Below are 22,767 nucleotides of genomic sequence, written 5' to 3' on the forward strand. Positions count from 1 at the left end.
TAGATTTAACACACGCTATGGATTGGACATGGTCTATGGATTTAACACACGATATGGGTTGATCATGGTCGGTGGATTGAACACAGGTCTGTGGATTTCACACACGCAATGGATTGGACATGGTCTGTGGATTTAACACACGCTATGGGTTGGGCATGGTCTGTGGATTGAACACAGGTCTGTAGATTTAACACACGCTATGGATTGGACATGGTCTATGGATTTAACACACGATATGGGTTGATCATGGTCGGTGGATTGAACACAGGTCTGTGGATTTAACACACGCAATGGATTGGACATGGTCTGTGGATTTAACACACGCCATGGGTTGGGCATGGTCTGTGGATTTAACACACGCTAAGGGTTGTGCATGGTCTGTGGATTGAACACACTGCATGGGTTAACCATGGTCTGTGGATTGAACACACTTCATCGGTTGAGCATGGTCTGTGGTTTGAACACAGGCTGTAGGGTGGGTATGGTCTGTAGATGTAATATGTTTGGGTTTAGCAGCGACTGTAAAAACACGATTTAAAACTATGTTTTATTCTACCAGGTAAGGCCTGCTGAGTTATATAGCTCTTTTTCAAAAGCCATCTGGACATAACTGATAGCTCAACGAAGCAGTGTATGTGGAAATTTGTAGCACCCAAATACTAAAATTTAACACACACCAGGGATTGAGTATGGTCTGTGGATTTAACACACGCTATGGGTTGGGCATGGTCTGTGGATTTAACACACGCTATGGGTTGGGCATGGTCTGTGAGTTTAACACATGCTATGGGTTGGGCATGGTCTGTGGATTTAACACAGGTCTGTGGATTTAACACACACCAGGGATTGAGTATGGTCTGTGGATTTAACACACGCTATGGGTTGGGCATGGTCTGTGGATTTAACACACGCTATGGGTTGGGCATGGTCTGTGGATTTAACACACACCAGGGATTGAGCATGGTCTGTGGATTTAACATACGTTGATTTTGCATGTTTTATGTTCTCTCGTAATTTCTTGCAGGCAAAGTAGCTGAAACGTCGAGATTCGTTATTGCCGTTTCCAATTCGTACTGTATAAGAGCTTACTTGAAAGTATTCAGTAAAATACTCATTCACTGCAAAAGTTAATGAGCACCCCGCACGATGCGAACACATCAGCACTGGGGAGACAAAGGTGGCCGAGCATGGTGCTGGCTCCACCACCCCCTGGTTTCGCCGCGAACCCCGTAATAGGTGCTTGCTAACAGCATTTCCTCAACAATGCGTTTGATTTGTAGGGGGATTCTAGATGATTCAGTGTCAAAACATTTATTCACCTTCCACAAATTTGGCACCTATCCCTTGCATAGCCTCACACGGTATACTATCATGTACAACACGTGGGTCTTGAAGGAGTGTGTGCGGTCCAGGGTCACTCCAAGGTAGATGAAGTTGGTGCTGCGAGTCAGGGGAATGTCATTCTCGGTGACCTTTTACGTTTTTTTTACATCACCGTTATGACCGACCTGTCTTGCTTGGGTTTTGCCGGAGCTGGTTGGTGTCAGGGTGTGCTCAATTTTGGCGAAGTCTCCTGCTTGCGTTGCAATTATCAGGTTATCGGCATAGATGAAGCTGTATGTGGGTAGAAAGTTTGATCTTTGTGTAGATCTTGAGGGGTATCAGAACACTTCCTTGTGGTAGTCCATTCCACTGCATTTTGCTCCAATAATTCAATCAGTGACATAATTATTCCGACTCGGTGGTGGTACTTTGTCAGGCTGTAGATCTTTGAAAGGAGAATTATCTGGTTAACAAGTGGCATATGCTGCTGATAGGTTGACCAAGGCGACACCAGTAATTTGGTTGTTCTTGAAACCGTCTCTTATGTACTGGGTGAGGTTTAGCACTTGGCCAGTGCAGGACTTGCGCGGCTGGAAATCAGATTGTTCTGGAAAGAGTTGTTCCTCCAGTATAGGTGATTGCTGCTTCAAGATAAGTCTCTCAAAAAGTTTGAAGAGGTAGCAGAACAAGGCCATTGGTCAGACGCTCTTAGGGTCAGATGGGTCTTTTCCTGGCTTTGGAAACGTGACAAGTCTTCCGTGTCTTGGGTATGAGCACAGAAATTTAACATTCTCAAGAGCCAATCCCTTGTTTTTAGTGCAACATTCTTTAACTGTTCAGTGCAGATGTCCGAATGCCTGCTGCCTTGACAGTCTTTATACCCTTGATGGCTTCCAGTGCCAATAAAGACCGGTAAACTCTTTCCACTGCAGTTCATCCAGCATTAGCCTATGAGTCTTGCAAACATTAAAACTTTTCAACATATAACATTCACCATGTATATGCTTTCGGTAAAAGGAAAACAAAAACTATTAAATAAATGAACTATTAACATTATCATGAAAACCAGCACTGTTCAATTACTCTGCATGACATTTTGCAAAGCACCAATGTTGTGGGTAACGGCTACAAATTGACAACTTTTATGACAAAGTTTATCTCACAAAATAATCAGGAAATAACATTTTAAAAACCATAATCAGTATAGATTATCACAATGTGATGTTATTTTGGAAATGGATAGTGTTATTTCGTAATTGCTTATGCCTATAAAGTAGAGAAAATGGCTATTATTCCACACAAACTTTGTTACCAAAGCACATACTTTGCTTTTGAGGGGGGGGGTCGACAATTTTCGGGAACCTTTTATATCAAATATTTACTCCCCAATTTCTTAACTCTTTAGACTTCTGCAAGCCTCTTATAATTTTGTTAGTGGAGAAATGGGCAAACGGCCCACCAGGCTTTCACAATAGCTGAGTATCTGTGTATGTATATGTAATGCTTCCACAGAGTACTTTTTCGCTCTTGTCTTGATAAATTGGCCGCAGATATGGCAAAATGCGTCTGCCGGATGCTTGCAGCCTCTTGATGCCATCTCAGAAAAATGCAGATATGTATCCACTTAGGCAGCTGGAACTAAACTGAACTGGTGGGCTTAAGGCCCCTGTATTTATACTACTATTTATATTACTGGAAAGTTCCAGAATGTTCTAGAAGTTACTACAAGTTTACTCAGCACTGAATCTATCTGGAATGTTCTGGAAAATAGGATAATTTCTAAATATCATTCTCCTGGTCACAAAAGCAAAGTTTGTGGGGAATAATAGCCATTTTCTGTACTTTTGAGGCATAAGCAATTAGGAAATAACACTCACTACCCAGGAACAAAAAAAATTGTGTTATTGCAGACCTTGAATCGTACAATGTACTAAAGTGTCCCCATACCCTGGACACCCTTGCAAGCACTATATTCCAGCTCGACTTCCCTGGCTTCCAACTGCCATGGGAACAACGGGGCAGCACATACCCGGACCCACACGAAGCACGCGAGTTGCACAAGTTGCGAATCAGAGACTCTCCTGTGTGCAACTGCGGCTCCGAAATTAAAACCACGTAGCGCGTGAATTCGCACTGCCCCAAATATAAACGTGAGACTAGGCAATTTAATGGATGAATACGTTTACGGCAGAATTTTTAATAGTTGGCCTTGATTGACCATAAGGAAGGAGATTCAGATATAATATTGAAATAAGTAATATTAAAATTTGCAGCATCCCTAGAATTTTGGCCTAGCTGGTCCCATCCATCAGCCCCTCTAACCCTGGCCTGACCCACTGTCCAGGACGCCCTTGATGGCCACAGGGGCCTGGAACCACACGCAGTCGTCCTCGCATGGCTGGCCGAGGGCCGTGCCCAGCGGCTCCTCCAGGCTGTTGCTAAACGCGACGACGACCCTCCTCCCGCGGTTGGGCGGCTTGTAGTTGAGCTTGGGCTTGAACCAGTCGACGCCGCAGTCCCTGTGCGCCCACAGCAGCAGTGTGGCCGAGGTGACAGGCAGAGCGCGCGGCTCGCCAAACACATTCTGCACGAAGAGTGAGTGAAACACGTGGCGGCTGTAGCGAGCGTGGCACAGTGAATCACCGCTGCCTCCCAGCGCCAGCTCGTGGAAGTCCAGCTCGTAGAGCTCAAGCGGCGACATGGGGCTCGGCCCTAGCAGGATGAGGACCCGGGGCACGTGCGACAGGGAGAAGAGCGTCTCCAGGTGGCCGCTCAGCTCGTGCAGGGCCGTCAGCATGCGTGCTTCTTGCCTTAACCTGGGGGGCACCTCTGCCTGCAGGGAAGAGGGGAGGGAGGCGTTCACACCAGGACGAAAGCCACGGTCTTCAGCCACCAACAGAACTGCTGCCCTGAGATGCAATTGCAGATATTATAAACATCACGTCCAGCATTATTACGTTGTGTCCCACGTCAATATATCCACCTCTACCATCACCGTCACCACAAACTAGAGGCCGACCGAAATTCGGTTTGGGCGCCGAAAGTTGGCAAATGGCCTCTTTCGGCATAGTTTTGGTTTCGGCCGAAAGTAAATTTTTAACTTTCAGTCTGGTTTCGTTTTCGGTCGGCCTCTACCACAAACATCGCAACAGTCACCTGTCACACCATACTATCACCACCACTATATCCGGCACATATTATCCATCATCACATTCACCTCCACCATCACATTTAACATCAGCAGCAACATCGACTATCACCACATCCAACATTTAACTGCCACCTCGCCACCATCGCCCCATTTACGAGTCCTTAAGAGATGCTGTAGTTCAGCGACTGTACTCCATGGGTACAGCGTCATCTAACACGTGAAGGACACCGGCCATAATGATAAAATGTATCTTTGCTTTTTATAATCTCACTAGCTTGACTACCTGGCTTCGCCCGGGACGCACGGCCGTCTTTGTCTCCCCAGTGGCGATGTTCACACACCACACCAGTTACTCGTTTGAGTCGACCTAGGGGAGGCCCAGGACCGGTTCAAATAATCGTGGTGGCCGTGAGCGGGAATCGAACTCGGGTCGCCGGGTTTGTAGCGCGGCGCGCTAACCACTACACTACAATGCGTTACGCTTCCACATGCGCGGGTCACGTGACAGAACTGAAATCACAGCTCACTTGCCGTGCAAAAAATAAATGCATTGAGCTCCCCAACCCCCCTCCCAAAAATAAGAAAGTGTATTTTTATAATTTTTGCATAGTGTACAGTCTGGAAAGTACCCACATGGCAAATTTCCAGTTTGTTGCATGTCGGGAAGTACGCTAAACATTTCGAACAGACACACAATCACAACTTTGCCTTTTATATATATGGAGATTTCTATTACTGTTTAAACATCACCGAAATTATTAAAACCTTAATTTCATGTCGAATGTCGCCCGCTCGTGTCCACCCTTCGCGTCCACAGCCGCTCCGCCTCCACACACGACCCGGGGTCAGGTCTAAACCAATCGGTGACCTTGCGCCCACACACCGAAACCCAAATTGCTGAACCCTCAAAGCCTACACCCCTGCACACTCCACCCCTGCACACTCCACCCCTGCACACTCCACCCCTGAACACGCCACCCCTGCACACTCCACCCCTGAACACTCCACCCCTGCACACTCCACCCCTGAACACGCCACCCCTGCACACTCCACCCCTGAACACTCCACCCCTGCACACTCCACCCCTGAACACTCCACCCCTGAACACGCCACCCTGCACACTCCACCCCTGAACACTCCACCCCTGAACACTCCACCCCTGCAGACTCCACCCCTGCAGACTCCACCCCTGAACACTCCACCCTGCAGACTCCACCCCTGAACACTCCACCCTGCACACTCCACCCCTGAACACTCCACCCCTGAACACTCCACCCCTGCAGACTCCACCCCTGCAGACTCCACCCCTGAACACTCCACCCTGCAGACTCCACCCCTGAACACTCCACCCTGCAGACTCCACCCCTGAACACTCCACCCTGCACACTCCACCCCTGAACACTCCACCCTGCACACTCCACCCCTGAACATTCCACCCCTGAACACTCCACCCCTGCACACTCCACCCCTGAACACTCCACCCCTGCACACTCCACCCCTGAACACTCCACCCCTGCACACTCCACCCCTGAACACTCCACCCCTGAACACTCCACCCTGCACATTCCACCCCTGAACACTCCACCCCTGAACACTCCACTCCTGAAAACTCCACCCCTGAACACTCCACCCTGCACACTCCACCCCTGAACACTCCACCCCTGAACACTCCACCCCTGAACACTCCACCCCTGAACACCCCACCCCTGCACACTCCACCCCTGAACACTCCACCCTGCACACTCCACCTGCAGACTCCACCCCTGAACACTCCACCCCTGAACACTCCACCCCTGCAGACTCCACCCCTGAACACTCCACCCTGCACACTCCACCCCTGAACACTCCACCCTGAACACTCCACCGCTGAACACTCCACCCCTGAACACTCCACCCCTGAACACCCCACCCCTGCACACTCCACCCCTGAACACTCCACCCTGCACACTCCACCTGCAGACTCCACCCCTGCAGACTCCACCCCTGAACACTCCACCCCTGAACACTCCACCCCTGAACACTCCACCCCTGCAGACTCCACCCCTGAACACTCCACCCTGCACACTCCACCCCTGAACACTCCACCCTGAACACTCCACCCCTGAACGCTCCACCCCTGAACACTCCACCCTGCACACTCCACCCTGCACACTCCGCCCCTGAACACTCCACCCCTGAACACTCCACCCCCACCTCACCACTCCCCTCACCAGGTGGCTGTGGAAGTGCAGCAGCTGCGGGTAGGGAAGCGGCAGCTGGCCGCGCTGGTACAGGGCGTGAGCGAAGATCTCCCAGACCAGGGCGCCAAGGCTCCGCTGGCTCACGGCGCCGCGCACCGTCACCTCGCAGCGCCGCGCCGACATCGCCGCCGCCGCCGCCACTCTCCTCTCCTTCCTCCTCCTCTCTCCTCCTCTCCTTCCTCCTCCTCTTCTTCCTCTTCTTCTCACTCCCCTCGCTCGCCCGGCTCCGCTGGCCCGTTAGTCGTCTCCCAGTTAATAAACTGAACAGTTCAAAACGGCGTCACGTGGCCTACCCACCGGAAAAGGGCACGACGGGAAGAAGGGGCGCGGCTTAGGTGAGGGGAGGGGTTTGGTGAGGGGTTTGGTGAGGGAGGGGTTTGGTGAGGGGTTTGGTGAGGGGAGGGTTTTGGTGAGGGAGGGGTTTGGTGAGGGGAGGGGTTGGTTAGGGGGGTTTGGTGAGGGGAGGGGTTTGGTGAGGGAGGGGTTTGGTGAGGGGAGGGGTTTGGTGAGGGGAGGGGTTGGTTATGGGGGTTTGAGGGGTTTGGTGAGGGGAGGGGTTTGGTGAGGGGAGGGGTTTGGTGAGGGGAGGGGTTGGTTAGGGGGGTTTGAGGGGTTTGGTGAGGGGAGGGGTTTGGTGAGGGGTTTGGTGAGGGGAGGGGTTGGTTGGGGGGTTTTAGGGGGGTGGTGAGGGGAGGGGTTGGTTGGGGGGGTTTGAGGGGGGTGGTGAGAGGCGTTGCGTGGAGAGGTAAGGGGGAATTTTTATTTAAAGCTTTCGTGACTGCAGTAATTCATATTCTTAGCTCTTTCGGTAAAGTCACGTTGAAGGGAAACAATAAAATAATAAAATATATACAAAACAATAAAAATTCTCACGACGTTTCGACCATAACACAAACGGTCATCATCAGGTGTGAAAAGCAATGGCAAGAAACATTTGAAAGAAGTGTCGGTATTTATTTATTTCTAAACGGGTGTTTTATTTCTTTTAAAAAAAACCAAAAAACCGTTAGCATCACGGGCAGTGATTTGGCAGTTTATTTAGAAGGACAAGTCCATCTATGTTCTGAAAAGAGGAGGGGGAAGACGAAAAATTAATGTTTGCTGTCTGAAAGAGCTGAGAATAGGTTAGCGGGAGTTGAGGGGAGGGGTTGGTTGGGGGGGGTTGAGGGGGGTCGTCAATGTAAACATGAAGATTGATGAGGGGACTGACCATCGTTGAATAAGTGACTGGATGGAGTGCTGCATCAACCATAAACCTACTCTACATTGAATTATAACAAGCACAGCGAGGTAGGAACTGGGTGCCGCAGTGTTGAGATGTTAACTACCTCGCCTGGTATACAGGTCGTGGGTTCGATCCCAGTCCTGACACCTGGATATTTGGAGTTTGCATGTTCTCCCCGTGGTCACATGGATTTTTCTCCAGTACCTCCGGTTGTTCTCTCCACATTTAGAAACATGCATCGAGAGTATATAGCTCCTAGAAATTTCCACATGATAAGCCACTTCATTGGGCTATCATTTGTGGCCAGATCGCTTCTAAGAGCTGTATAGCTCAGTGGGCCTTGCCTGGTAAGCTAAAAATAATTTAGTTTCAGTTTGGGGGTGGCTCCCCACCCCAGACAGGTTCACATCACAAGTCCTGCCGAGTGCTCACCTTCTCCACCTTCTTCTCCAGGATCTCCTTGACCACCTTGCAGAGATTCTCAAACTTGGCCTTGGCCTCCTCCTGTCTCTTTTTCTCTTCCTCATCTTCCGGAAGCTCCATGCCCTCCTTGGTGACGGAGACGAGGGTCTTCCCGTCAAACTCCTTCAGCTGCTGCACGCAGTACTCATCGATGGGCTCCACCATGTACACCACCTCCAGGCCACGCTTGCGCACGCGCTCCACAAACGCAGAGTTGGCCACTTGCGCTTTTGACTCGCCTGCGAGCTAAATCGCGGTTCACAAATTAGCCTTCCGGCACCACGGCCTCGTCTAACGGTTTGGCAAATTCCCGCTCAAATGAGCATCGCGACGATGCTCATCTCCCGTTTACAGTCCCATTCCAAATTCCTTTGGCGAAGACTAATCTAAAGGAGAACCACTGTTAACAACCACAAAGTGGAATGCTATTTATAGACCGAGGGACGATTAACAGTCTGCAAAGCTTCACAATTAGATTACTTGTACAGTCTACACTTAAATTCAATACTTGGGCAACGTTCTTAGCCAGGAAGTGCTAGCAGGCTGTGTGAAGAGCAGCGTGTGTCGTGCAGCAGTGCGTGTGTGGTGGCATGGAGTGTGGTGTCGTGGCGCGTGTGGTGCTGTTGGCACGTGCGTGTCTGCCCGCACCGGTGATGTAGTAGATGTGCTTCTGGTTTTCTTTCATTCGAGACACGTAGTCCTTCAGCGAGCACATGTCCTCGCCCGACATGGACGTATGGTAGCGGAGCAGCTCCGCCAGCTTCTTCCGGTTCTGAGAGTCCTCGTGGATTCCCAGCTGTGGGGAATAACGATAAAAGGCAGAGCGACAGGGTCAGATTTCCCCCTGACGAACTGAACGACTGGAAAAGCACGAATCGCAAAATATTTAAATCCACACCGCTGCAGAAATTCGGCAAATGGTGAGAGCATCCACCTTGATGTTTTTGGAGAACTGCTCATAGAACTTCTTGTAGTTATCTTTGTCCTCGGCGAGCTCCGCGAACAGCTCCATGGACTTCTTGACGATGTTCTTGCGGATCACCTTGAGGATTTTGCCCTGCTGCAGCATCTCACGCGAGATGTTGAGGGGAAGGTCCTCGGAGTCCACCACTCCCTTCATGAAGTCTGCAAACGGTGAACATTCACGGCTTTAGTATTTATCACTGTAAAAACTCTAGAGAAACCATTGAATAGAAGTGCTTTAAGGGAGGAAAAAAATGACATTGTTTACGAGTTGCTCTCAAGCCTGCATGCATCCCCGCTTACTGGATTTAACACACGCTATGGGTTGGGTATTGTCTGTGGATTTAACACACGCTATGGGTTGGGTATGGTCTGTGGATTTTTACACACGCTATGGGTTGGGTATGGTCTGTGGATTTAACACACGCTGTGGGTTGGGTATGGTCTGTGGATTTAACACACGCTATGGGTTGGGTATGGTCTGTGGATTTCACACACGCTATGGGTTGGGCATGGTCGGCGGATTGAACACAGGTCGGTGGATTTAACACACGCTATGGATTGGACATGGTCTGTGGATTTAACACACGCTATGGTTTGGGTATGGTCTGTGGATTTAACACACGCTGTGGGTTGGGCATGGTCTGTAGATTTAACAAACGCTATGGGTTGGGCATGGTCTGTGGATTTAACAAACGCTATGGATTGGGTATGGTCTGTGGATTTAACACATGCTATGGGTTGGGCATGGTCTGTGGATTGAACACAGGTCTGTAGATTTAACACGCTATGGATTGGACATGGTCTATAAATTTAACACACGCTATGGTTTGGGTATGGTCTGTGGATTTAACACAGGTCTGTAGATTTAACACACGCTATGGATTGGACATGGTCTGTGGATTTAACACACGCTATGGGTTGGGCATTGTCTGTGGATTGAACACAGGTCTGTAGATTTAACACACGCTATGGATTGGACATGGTCTGTGGATTTAACACACGCTATGGGTTGATCATGGTCGGTGGATTGAACACAGGTCTGTGGATTTAACACACGCAATGGATTGGACATGGACTGTGGATTTAACACACGCTATGGGTTGGGCATGGTCTGTGGATTTAACACACGCTAAGGGTTGTGCATGGTCTGTGGATTGAACACACTGCATGGGTTAACCATGGTCTGTGGATTGAACACACTGCATGGGTTAACCATGGTCTGTGGATTTTTACACACGCTATGGGTTGGGTATGGTCTGTGGATTTAACACACGCTGTGGGTTGGGTATGGTCTGTGGATTTAACACACGCTATGGGTTGGGTATGGTCTGTGGATTTAACACACGCTATGGGTTGGGCATGGTCGGCGGATTGAACACAGGTCGGTGGATTTAACACACGCTATGGATTGGACATGGTCTGTGGATTTAACACACGCTATGGTTTGGGTATGGTCTGTGGATTTAACTCACGCTGTGGGTTGGGCATGGTCTGTGGATTTAACAAACGCTATGGGTTGGGCATGGTCTGTGGATTTAACAAACGCTATGGTTTGGGTATGGTCTGTTGATTTAACACACGCTATGGGTTGGGCATGGTCTGTGGATTTAACAAACGCTATGGTTTGGGTATGGTCTGTGGATTTAACACATGCTATGGGTTGGGCATGGTCTGTGGATTGAACACAGGTCTGTAGATTTAACACGCTATGGATTGGACATGGTCTATAAATTTAACACACGCTATGGTTTGGGTATGGTCTGTGGATTTAACACAGGTCTGTAGATTTAACACACGCTATGGATTGGACATGGTCTGTGGATTTAACACACGCTATGGGTTGGGCATGGTCTGTGGATTGAACACAGGTCTGTAGATTTAACACACGCTATGGATTGGACATGGTCTATGGATTTAACACACGATATGGGTTGATCATGGTCGGTGGATTGAACACAGGTCTGTGGATTTAACACACGCAATGGATTGGACATGGTCTGTGGATTTAACACACGCTATGGGTTGGGCATGGTCTGTGGATTGAACACAGGTCTGTAGATTTAACACACGCTATGGATTGGACATGGTCTATGGATTTAACACACGATATGGGTTGATCATGGTCGGTGGATTGAACACAGGTCTGTGGATTTAACACACGCAATGGATTGGACATGGTCTGTGGATTTAACACACGCTATGGGTTGGGCATGGTCTGTGGATTTAACACACGCTAAGGGTTGTGCATGGTCTGTGGATTGAACACACTGCATGGGTTAACCATGGTCTGTGGTTTGAACACAGGCTGTAGGGTGGGTATGGTCTGTAGATGTAATATGTTTGGGTTTAGCAGCGACTGTAAAAACACGATTTAAAACTATGTTTTATTCTACCAGGTAAGGCCTGCTGAGTTATATAGCTCTTTTTCAAAAGCTATCTGGACATAACTGATGGTTCAACGAAGCGGTGTATGTGGAAATTTATAGCACCCAAATACTAAAATTTAACACACACCAGGGATTGAGTATGGTCTGTGGATTTAACACATGCTATGGGTTGGGCATGGTCTGTGGATTGAACACAGGTCTGTAGATTTAACACGCTATGGATTGGACATGGTCTATAAATTTAACACACGCTATGGTTTGGGTGTGGTCTGTGGATTTAACACAGGTCTGTAGATTTAACACACGCTATGGATTGGACATGGTCTGTGGATTTAACACACGCTATGGGTTGGGCATGGTCTGTGGATTGAACACAGGTCTGTAGATTTAACACACGCTATGGATTGGACATGGTCTGTGGATTTAACACACGCTATGGGTTGATCATGGTCAGTGGATTGAACACAGGTCTGTGGATTTAACACAAGCAATGGATTGGACATGGTCTGTAGATTTAACACACGCTTTGGGTTGGGCATGGTCTGTGGATTTAACACACGCTAAGGGTTGTGCATGGTCTGTGGATTGAACACACTGCATGGGTTAACCATGGTCTGTGGATTGAACACACTTTATGGGTTGAGCATGGTCTGTGGTTTGAACACAGGCTGTAGGGTGGGTATGGTCTGTAGATGTAATATGCTATGGGTTTAGCAGCGACTGTAAAAACACGATTTAAAACTATGTTTTATTCTACCAGGTAAGGCCTGCTGAGTTATATAGCTCTTTTTCAAAAGCCATCTGGACATAACTGATAGCTCAACGAAGCGGTGTATGTGGAAATTTATAGCACCCAAATACTAAAATTTAACACACACCAGGGATTGAGTATGGTCTGTAGATTTAACACACGCTATGGGTTGGGCATGGTCGGTGGATTTAACACACGCTATGGGTTGGGCATGGTCTGTGAATTTAACACACGTTATGGGTTGGGCATGGTCTGTGGATTTAACACACGCTATGGGTTGGGTATGGTCTGTGGATTTTTACACACGCTATGGGTTGGGTATGGCCTGTGGATTTAACACACGCTGTGGGTTGGTTATGGTCTGTGGATTTAACACACGCTATGGGTTGGGTATGGTCTGTGGATTTAACACACGCTATGGTTTGGGTATGGTCTGTGGATTTAACACACGCTGTGGGTTGGGCATGGTCTGTGGATTTAACAAACGCTATGGGTTGGGCATGGTCTGTGGATTTAACAAACGCTATGGTTTGGGTATGGTCTGTTGGTTTAACACACGCTATGGGTTGGGCATGGTCTGTGGATTTAACAAACGCTATGGTTTGGGAATGGTCTGTGGATTTAACACACGCTATGGGTTGGGCATGGTCTGTGGATTTAACAAACGCTATGGTTTGGGTATGGTCTGTGGATTTAACACATGCTATGGGTTGGGCCTGGTCTGTGGATTGAACACAGGTCTGTAGATTTAACACGTTATGGATTGGACATGGTCTATAAATTTAACACACGCTATGGTTTGGGTATGGTCTGTGGATTTAACACACGCTATGGGTGGGGTATGGTCTGTGGATTTTTACACACGCTATGGGTTGGGTATGGCCTGTGGATTTAACACACGCTGTGGGTTGGTTATGGTCTGTGGATTTAACACACGCTATGGGTTGGGTATGGTCTGTGGATTTAACACACGCTATGGGTTGGGCATGGTCTGTGGATTTAACACACGCTATGGTTTGGGTATGGTCTGTGGATTTAACACACGCTGTGGTTTGGGCATGGTCTGTGGATTTAACAAACGCTATGGGTTGGGCATGGTCTGTGGATTTAACAAACGCTATGGTTTGGGTATGGTCTGTGGATTTAACACACGCTATGGGTTGGGCATGGTGTGTGGATTTAACAAACGCTATGGTTTGGGTATGGTCTGTGGATTTAACACATGCTATGGGTTGGGCATGGTCTGTGGATTGAACACAGGTCTGTAGATTTAACACGTTATGGATTGGACATGGTCTATAAATTTAACACACGCTATGGTTTGGGTATGGTCTGTGGATTTAACACAGGTCTGTAGATTTAACACACGCTATGGATTGGACATGGTCTGTGGATTTAACACACGCTATGGGTTGGGCATGGTCTGTGGATTGAACACAGGTCTGTAGATTTAACACACGCTATGGATTGGACATGGTCTGTGGATTTAACACACGCTATGGGTTGATCATGGTCGGTGGATTGAACACAGGTCTGTGGATTTAACACACGCAATGGATTGGACATGGTCTGTGGATTTAACACACGCTATGGGTTGGGCATGGTCTGTGGATTTAACACACGCTAAGGGTTGTGCATGGTCTGTGGATTGAACACACTGCATGGGTTAACCATGGTCTGTGGATTGAACACACTTTATGGGTTGAGCATGGTCTGTGGTTTGAACACAGGCTGTAGGGTGGGTATGGTCTGTAGATGTAATATGCTATGGGTTTAGCAGCGACTGTAAAAACACGATTTAAAACTATGTTTTATTCTACCAGGTAAGGCCTGCTGAGTTATATAGCTCTTTTTCAAAAGCCATCTGGACATAACTGATAGCTCAACGAAGCGGTGTATGTGGAAATTTATAGCACCCAAATACTAAAATTTAACACACACCAGGGATTGAGTATGGTCTGTTGATTTAACACACGCTATGGGTTGGGCATGGTCGGTGGATTTAACACACGCTATGGGTTGGGCATGGTCTGTGAATTTAACACACGTTATGGGTTGGGCATGGTCTGTGGATTTAACACACGCTATGGGTTGGGTATGGTCTGTGGATTTTTACACACGCTATGGGTTGGGTATGGCCTGTGGATTTAACACACGCTGTGGGTTGGGTATGGTCTGTGGATTTAACACACGCTATGGGTTGGGTATGGTCTGTGGATTTAACACACGCTATGGGTTGGGCATGGTCTGTGGATTTAACACACGCTATGGGTTGGGCATGGTCTGTGGATTTAACACACGCTATGGTTTGGGTATGGTCTGTGGATTTAACACACGCTGTGGGTTGGGCATGGTCTGTGGATTTAACAAACGCTATGGGTTGGGCATGGTCTGTGGATTTAACAAACGCTATGGTTTGGGTATGGTCTGTTGATTTAACACACGCTATGGGTTGGGCATGGTCTGTGGATTTAACAAACGCTATGGTTTGGGTATGGTCTGTGGATTTAACACACGCTATGGGTTGATCATGGTCGGTGGATTGAACACAGGTCTGTGGATTTAACACACGCAATGGATTGGACATGGTCTGTGGATTTAACACACGCTATGGGTTGGGCATGGTCTGTGGATTTAACACACGCTAAGGGTTGTGCATGGTCTGTGGATTGAACACACTGCATGGGTTAACCATGGTCTGTGGATTGAACACACTTCATGGGTTGAGCATGGTCTGTGGTTTGAACACAGGCTGTAGGGTGGGTATGGTCTGTAGATGTAATATGCTTTGGGTTTAGCAGCGATTGTAAAAACACGATTTAAAACTGTTTTATTCTACCAGGTAAGGCCTGCTGAGTTATATAGCTCTTTTTCAAAAGCCATCTGGACATAACTGATAGCTCAACGAAGCGGTGTATGTGGAAATTTATAGCACCCAAATACTAAAATTTAACACACACCAGGGATTGAGTATGGTCTGTGGATTTAACACACGCTATGGGTTGGGCATGGTCTGTGGATTTAACACACGCTATGGGTTGGGCATGGTCTGTGAATTTAACACACGTTATGGGTTGGGCATGGTCTGTGGATTTAACACACGCTATGGGTTGGGTATGGTCTGTGGATTTTTACACACGCTATGGGTTGGGTATGGTCTGTGGATTTAACACACGCTGTGGGTTGGGTATGGTCTGTGGATTAAACACACGCTATGGGTTGGATATGGTCTGTGGATTTAACACACGCTATGGGATGGGCATGGTCGGCGGATTGAACACAGGTCGGTGGATTTAACACACGCTATGGATTGGACATGGTCTGTGGATTTAACAAACGCTATGGTTTGGGTATGGTCTGTTGATTTAACACACGCTATGGGTTGGGCATGGTCTGTGGATTTAACAAACGCTATGGTTTGGGTATGGTCTGTGGATTTAACACATGCTATGGGTTGGGCATGGTCTGTGGATTTAACAAACGCTATGGTTTGGGTATGGTCTGTGGATTTAACACATGCTATGGGTTGGGCATGGTCTGTGGATTGAACACAGGTCTGTAGATTTAACACGCTATGGATTGGACATGGTCTATAAATTTAACACACGCTATGGTTTGGGTATGGTCTGTGGATTTAACACAGGTCTGTAGATTTAACACACGCTATGGATTGGACATGGTCTGTGGATTTAACACACGCTATGGGTTGGGCATGGTCTGTGGATTGAACACAGGTCTGTAGATTTAACACACGCTATGGATTGGACATGGTCTGTGGATTTAACACACGCTATGGGTTGGGCATGGTCTGTGGATTTAACACACGCTAAGGGTTGTGCATGGTCTGTGGATTGAACACACTGCATGGGTTAACCATGGTCTGTGGATTGAACACACTTCATGGGTTGAGCATGGTCTGTGGTTTGAACACAGGCTGTAGGGTGGGTATGGTCTGTAGATGTAATATGCTTTGGGTTTAGCAGCGACTGTAAAAACACGATTTAAAACTATGTTTTATTCTACCAGGTAAGGCCTGCTGAGTTATATAGCGCTTTTTCAAAAGCCATCTGGACATAACTGATAGCTCAACGAAGCGGTGTATGTGGAAATTTATTGCACCCAAATACTAAAATTTAACTCACACCAGGGATTGAGTATGGTCTGTGGATTTAACACATGCTATGGGTTGGGCATGGTCTGTGGATTTAACACAGGCTATGGGTTGGGCATGGTCTGTGAATTTAACACACGTTATGGGTTGGGCATGGTCTGTGGATTTAACACACGCTATGGGTTGGGTATGGTCTGTGGATTTTTACACACGCTATGGGTTGGGTATGGTCTGTGGATTTAACACACGCTGTGGGTTGGGTATGGTCTGTGGATTTAACACACGCTATGGGTTGGGTATGGTCTGTGGATTTAACACACGCTATGGGTTGGGCATGGTCGGCGGATTGAACACAGGTCGGTGGATTTAACACACGCTATGGATTGGACATGGTCTGTGGATTTAACACACGCTATGGTTTGGGTATGGTCTGTGGATTTAACACACGCTGTGGGTTGGGCATGGTCTGTGGATTTAACAAACGCTATGGGTTGGGCATGGTCTGTGGATTTAACAAACGCTATGGTTTGGGTATGGTCTGTTGATTTAACACACGCTATGGGTTGGGCATGGTCTGTGGATTTAACAAACGCTATGGTTTGGGTATGGTCTGTGGATTTAACACACGCTATGGGTTGGGCATGGTCTGTGGATTTAACAAACGCTATGGTTTGGGTATGGTCTGTGGATTTAACACATGCTATGGGTTGGGCATGGTCTGTGGATTGAACACAGGTCTGTAGATTTAACACGCTATGGATTGGACATGGTCTATAAATTTAACACACGCTATGGTTTGGGTATGGTCTGTGGATTTAACACAGGTCTGTAGATTTAACACACGCTATGGATTGGACATGGTCTGTGGTTTTAACACACGCTATGGGTTGGGCATGGTCTGTGGATTGAACACAGTTCTGTAGATTTAACACACGCTATGGATTGGACATGGTCTGTGGATTTAAAGCACGCTATGGGTTGATCATGGTCGGTGGATTGAACACAGGTCTGTGGATTTAACACACGCAATGGATTGGACATGGTCTGTGGATTTAACACACGCTATGGGTTAGGCATGGTCTGTGGATTTAACACACGCTAAGGGTTGTGCATGGTCTGTGGATTGAACACACTGCATGGGTTAACCATGGTCTGTGGATTGAACACACTTCATGGGTTGAGCATGGTCTGTGGTGTGAACACAGGCTGTAGGGTGGGTATGGTCTGTAGATGTAATATGCTTTGGGTTTAGCAGCGACTGTAAAAACACGATTTAAAACTATGTTTTATTCTACCAGGTAAGGCCTGCTGAGTTATATAGCTTTTTCAAAAGCCATCTGGACATAACTGATAGCTCAACGAAGCGGTGTATGTGGAAATTTATAGCACCCAAATACTAAAATTTAACACACACCAGGGATTGAGTATGGTCTGTGGATTTAACACACGCTATGGGTTGGGCATGGTCTGTGGATTTAACACACGCTATGGGTTGGGCATGGTCTGTGAATTTAACACACGTTATGGGTTGGGCATGGTCTGTGGATTTAACACACGCTATGGGTTGGGTATGGTCTGTGGATTTTTACACACGCTATGGGTTGGGTATGGTCTGTGGATTTAACACACGCTGTGGGTTGGGTATGGTCTGTGGATTAAACACACGCTATGGGTTGGATATGGTCTGTGGATTTAACACACGCTATGGGTTGGGCATGGTCGGCGGATTGAACACAGGTCGGTGGATTTAACACACGCTATGGATTGGACATGGTCTGTGGATTTAACAAACGCTATGGTTTGGGTATGGTCTGTTGATTTAACACACGCTATGGGTTGGGCATGGTCTGTGGATTTAACAAACGCTATGGTTTGGGTATGGTCTGTGGATTTAACACACGCTATGGGTTGGGCATGGTCTGTGGATTTAACAAACGCTATGGTTTGGGTATGGTCTGTGGATTTAACACATGCTATGGGTTGGGCATGGTTTGTGGATTGAACACAGGTCTGTAGATTTGACACGCTATGGATTGGACATGGTCTATAAATTTAACACACGCTATGGTTTGGGTATGGTCTGTGGATTTAACACAGGTCTGTAGATTTAACACACGCTATGGATTGGACATGGTCTGTGGATTTAACACACGCTATGGGTTGGGCATGGTCTGTGGATTGAACACAGGTCTGTAGATTTAACACACGCTATGGATTGGACATGGTCTGTGGATTTAACACACGCTATGGGTTGATCATGGTCGGTGGATTGAACACAGGTCTGTGGATTTAACACACGCAATGGATTGGACATGGTCTGTGGATTTAACACACGCTATGGGTTGGGCATGGTCTGTGGATTTAACACACGCTAAGGGTTGTGCATGGTCTGTGGATTGAACACACTGCATGGGTTAACCATGGTCTGTGGATTGAACACACTTCATGGGTTGAGCATGGTCTGTGGTTTGAACACAGGCTGTAGGGTGGGTATGGTCTGTAGATGTAATATGCTTTGGGTTTAGCAGCGACTGTAAAAACACGATTTAAAACTATGTTTTATTCTACCAGGTAAGGCCTGCTGAGTTATATAGCGCTTTTTCAAAAGCCATCTGGACATAACTGATAGCTCAACGAAGCGGTGTATGTGGAAATTTATTGCACCCAAATACTAAAATTTAACTCACACCAGGGATTGAGTATGGTCTGTGGATTTAACACATGCTATGGGTTGGGCATGGTCTGTGGATTTAACACAGGCTATGGGTTGGGCATGGTCTGTGAATTTAACACACGTTATGGGTTGGGCATGGTCTGTGGATTTAACACACGCTATGGGTTGGGTATGGTCTGTGGATTTTTACACACGCTATGGGTTGGGTATGGTCTGTGGATTTAACACACGCTGTGGGTTGGGTATGGTCTGTGGATTTAACACACGCTATGGGTTGGGTATGGTCTGTAGATTTAACACACGCTATGGGTTGGGCATGGTCGGCGGATTGAACACAGGTCGGTGGATTTAACACACGCTATGGATTGGACATGGTCTGTGGATTTAACACACGCTATGGTTTGGGTATGGTCTGTGGATTTAACACACGCTGTGGGTTGGGCATGGTCTGTGGATTTAACAAACGCTATGGGTTGGGCATGGTCTGTGGATTTAACAAACGCTATGGTTTGGGTATGGTCTGTTGATTTAACACACGCTATGGGTTGGGCATGGTCTGTGGATTTAACAAACGCTATGGTTTGGGTATGGTCTGTGGATTTAACACACGCTATGGGTTGGGCATGGTCTGTGGATTTAACAAACGCTATGGTTTGGGTATGGTCTGTGGATTTAACACATGCTATGGGTTGGGCATGGTCTGTGGATTGAACACAGGTCTGTAGATTTAACACGCTATGGATTGGACATGGTCTATAAATTTAACACACGCTATGGTTTGGGTATGGTCTGTGGATTTAACACAGGTCTGTAGATTTAACACACGCTATGGATTGGACATGGTCTGTGGTTTTAACACACGCTATGGGTTGGGCATGGTCTGTGGATTGAACACAGTTCTGTAGATTTAACACACGCTATGGATTGGACATGGTCTGTGGATTTAAAGCACGCTATGGGTTGATCATGGTCGGTGGATTGAACACAGGTCTGTGGATTTAACACACGCAATGGATTGGACATGGTCTGTGGATTTAACACACGCTATGGGTTAGGCATGGTCTGTGGATTTAACACACGCTAAGGGTTGTGCATGGTCTGTGGATTGAACACACTGCATGGGTTAACCATGGTCTGTGGATTGAACACACTTCATGGGTTGAGCATGGTCTGTGGTGTGAACACAGGCTGTAGGGTGGGTATGGTCTGTAGATGTAATATGCTTTGGGTTTAGCAGCGACTGTAAAAACACGATTTAAAACTATGTTTTATTCTACCAGGTAAGGCCTGCTGAGTTATATAGCTTTTTCAAAAGCCATCTGGACATAACTGATAGCTCAACGAAGCGGTGTATGTGGAAATTTATAGCACCCAAATACTAAAATTTAACACAGACCAGGGATTGAGTATGGTCTGTAGATTTAACACACGCTATGGGTTGGGCATGGTCGGTGGATTTAACACACGCTATGGGTTGGGCATGGTCTGTGAATTTAACACACGTTATGGGTTGGGCATGGTCTGTGGATTTAACACACGCTATGGGTTGGGTATGGTCTGTGGATTTTTACACACGCTATGGGTTGGGTATGGTCTGTGGATTTAACACACGCTGTGGGTTGGGTATGGTCTGTGGATTTAACACACGCTATGGGTTGGGTATGGTCTGTGGATTTAACACACGCTATGGGTTGGGCATGGTCGGCGGATTGAACACAGGTCGGTGGATTTAACACACGCTATGGATTGGACATGGTCTGTGGATTTAACACACGCTATGGTTTGGGTATGGTCTGTGGATTTAACACACGCTGTGGGTTGGGCATGGTCTGTGGATTTAACAAACGCTATGGGTTGGGCATGGTCTGTGGATTTAACAAACGCTATGGTTTGGGTATGGTCTGTTGATTTAACACACGCTATGGGTTGGGCATTGTCTGTGGATTTAACAAACGCTATGGTTTGGGTATGGTCTGTGGATTTAACACATGCTATGGGTTGGGCATGGTCTGTGGATTGAACACAGGTCTGTAGATTTAACACGCTATGGATTGGACATGGTCTATAAATTTAACACACGCTATGGTTTGGGTATGGTCTGTGGATTTAACACAGGTCTGTAGATTTAACACACGCTATGGATTGGACATGGTCTGTGGATTTAACACACGCTATGGGTTGGGCATGGTCTGTGGATTGAACACAGGTCTGTAGATTTAACACACGCTATGGATTGGACATGGTCTATGGATTTAACACACGATATGGGTTGATCATGGTCGGTGGATTGAACACAGGTCTGTGGATTTCACACACGCAATGGATTGGACATGGTCTGTGGATTTAACACACGCTATGGGTTGGGCATGGTCTGTGGATTGAACACAGGTCTGTAGATTTAACACACGCTATGGATTGGACATGGTCTATGGATTTAACACACGATATGGGTTGATCATGGTCGGTGGATTGAACACAGGTCTGTGGATTTAACACACGCAATGGATTGGACATGGTCTGTGGATTTAACACACGCCATGGGTTGGGCATGGTCTGTGGATTTAACACACGCTAAGGGTTGTGCATGGTCTGTGGATTGAACACACTGCATGGGTTAACCATGGTCTGTGGATTGAACACACTTCATCGGTTGAGCATGGTCTGTGGTTTGAACACAGGCTGTAGGGTGGGTATGGTCTGTAGATGTAATATGTTTGGGTTTAGCAGCGACTGTAAAAACACGATTTAAAACTATGTTTTATTCTACCAGGTAAGGCCTGCTGAGTTATATAGCTCTTTTTCAAAAGCCATCTGGACATAACTGATAGCTCAACGAAGCAGTGTATGTGGAAATTTGTAGCACCCAAATACTAAAATTTAACACACACCAGGGATTGAGTATGGTCTGTGGATTTAACACACGCTATGGGTTGGGCATGGTCTGTGGATTTAACACACGCTATGGGTTGGGCATGGTCTGTGAGTTTAACACATGCTATGGGTTGGGCATGGTCTGTGGATTTAACACAGGTCTGTGGATTTAACACACACCAGGGATTGAGTATGGTCTGTGGATTTAACACACGCTATGGGTTGGGCATGGTCTGTGGATTTAACACACGCTATGGGTTGGGCATGGTCTGTGGATTTAACACACACCAGGGATTGAGCATGGTCTGTGGATTTAACATACGTTGATTTTGCATGTTTTATGTTCTCTCGTAATTTCTTGCAGGCAAAGTAGCTGAAACGTCGAGATTCGTTATTGCCGTTTCCAATTCGTACTGTATAAGAGCTTACTTGAAAGTATTCAGTAAAATACTCATTCACTGCAAAAGTTAATGAGCACCCCGCACGATGCGAACACATCAGCACTGGGGAGACAAAGGTGGCCGAGCATGGTGCTGGCTCCACCACCCCCTGGTTTCGCCGCGAACCCCGTAATAGGTGCTTGCTAACAGCATTTCCTCAACAATG

General features: G+C 47.2%; 2 protein-coding genes across 2 annotated transcripts; both read right to left on the reverse strand.

Moving 5' to 3' along the window:
* Positions 1-1,295: 1,295 nt before the first annotated feature.
* Positions 1,296-7,058, reverse strand: LOC142920256 (MAD2L1-binding protein-like). The gene is made up of 2 exons (XM_076062766.1): positions 6,685-7,058; positions 1,296-4,156 (listed from the first exon to the last, which is right to left on the reverse strand). Exons 1-2 carry the CDS (start codon positions 6,835-6,837, stop codon positions 3,641-3,643), a joined length of 669 nt encoding a protein of 222 aa, XP_075918881.1. The 5' UTR covers positions 6,838-7,058; the 3' UTR covers positions 1,296-3,640.
* A 933-nt stretch (positions 7,059-7,991) lies between these two features.
* On the reverse strand, positions 7,992-9,553 carry LOC142920257 (heat shock protein HSP 90-alpha-like). Its single transcript, XM_076062767.1, has 3 exons — positions 9,336-9,553; positions 9,050-9,197; positions 7,992-8,640 (listed from the first exon to the last, which is right to left on the reverse strand). Exons 1-3 carry the CDS (start codon positions 9,519-9,521, stop codon positions 8,348-8,350), a joined length of 627 nt encoding a protein of 208 aa, XP_075918882.1. The 5' UTR covers positions 9,522-9,553; the 3' UTR covers positions 7,992-8,347.
* Positions 9,554-22,767: the final 13,214 nt, after the last annotated feature.

Source organism: Petromyzon marinus, unplaced genomic scaffold (assembly GCF_048934315.1).
Source record: "Petromyzon marinus isolate PM22_M1 ecotype Great Lakes invasive population unplaced genomic scaffold, UKy_Petmar_22M1.pri1.0 PM_G_Scaffold_70, whole genome shotgun sequence".
NCBI classification, from domain to species: domain Eukaryota; kingdom Metazoa; phylum Chordata; class Hyperoartia; order Petromyzontiformes; family Petromyzontidae; genus Petromyzon; species Petromyzon marinus.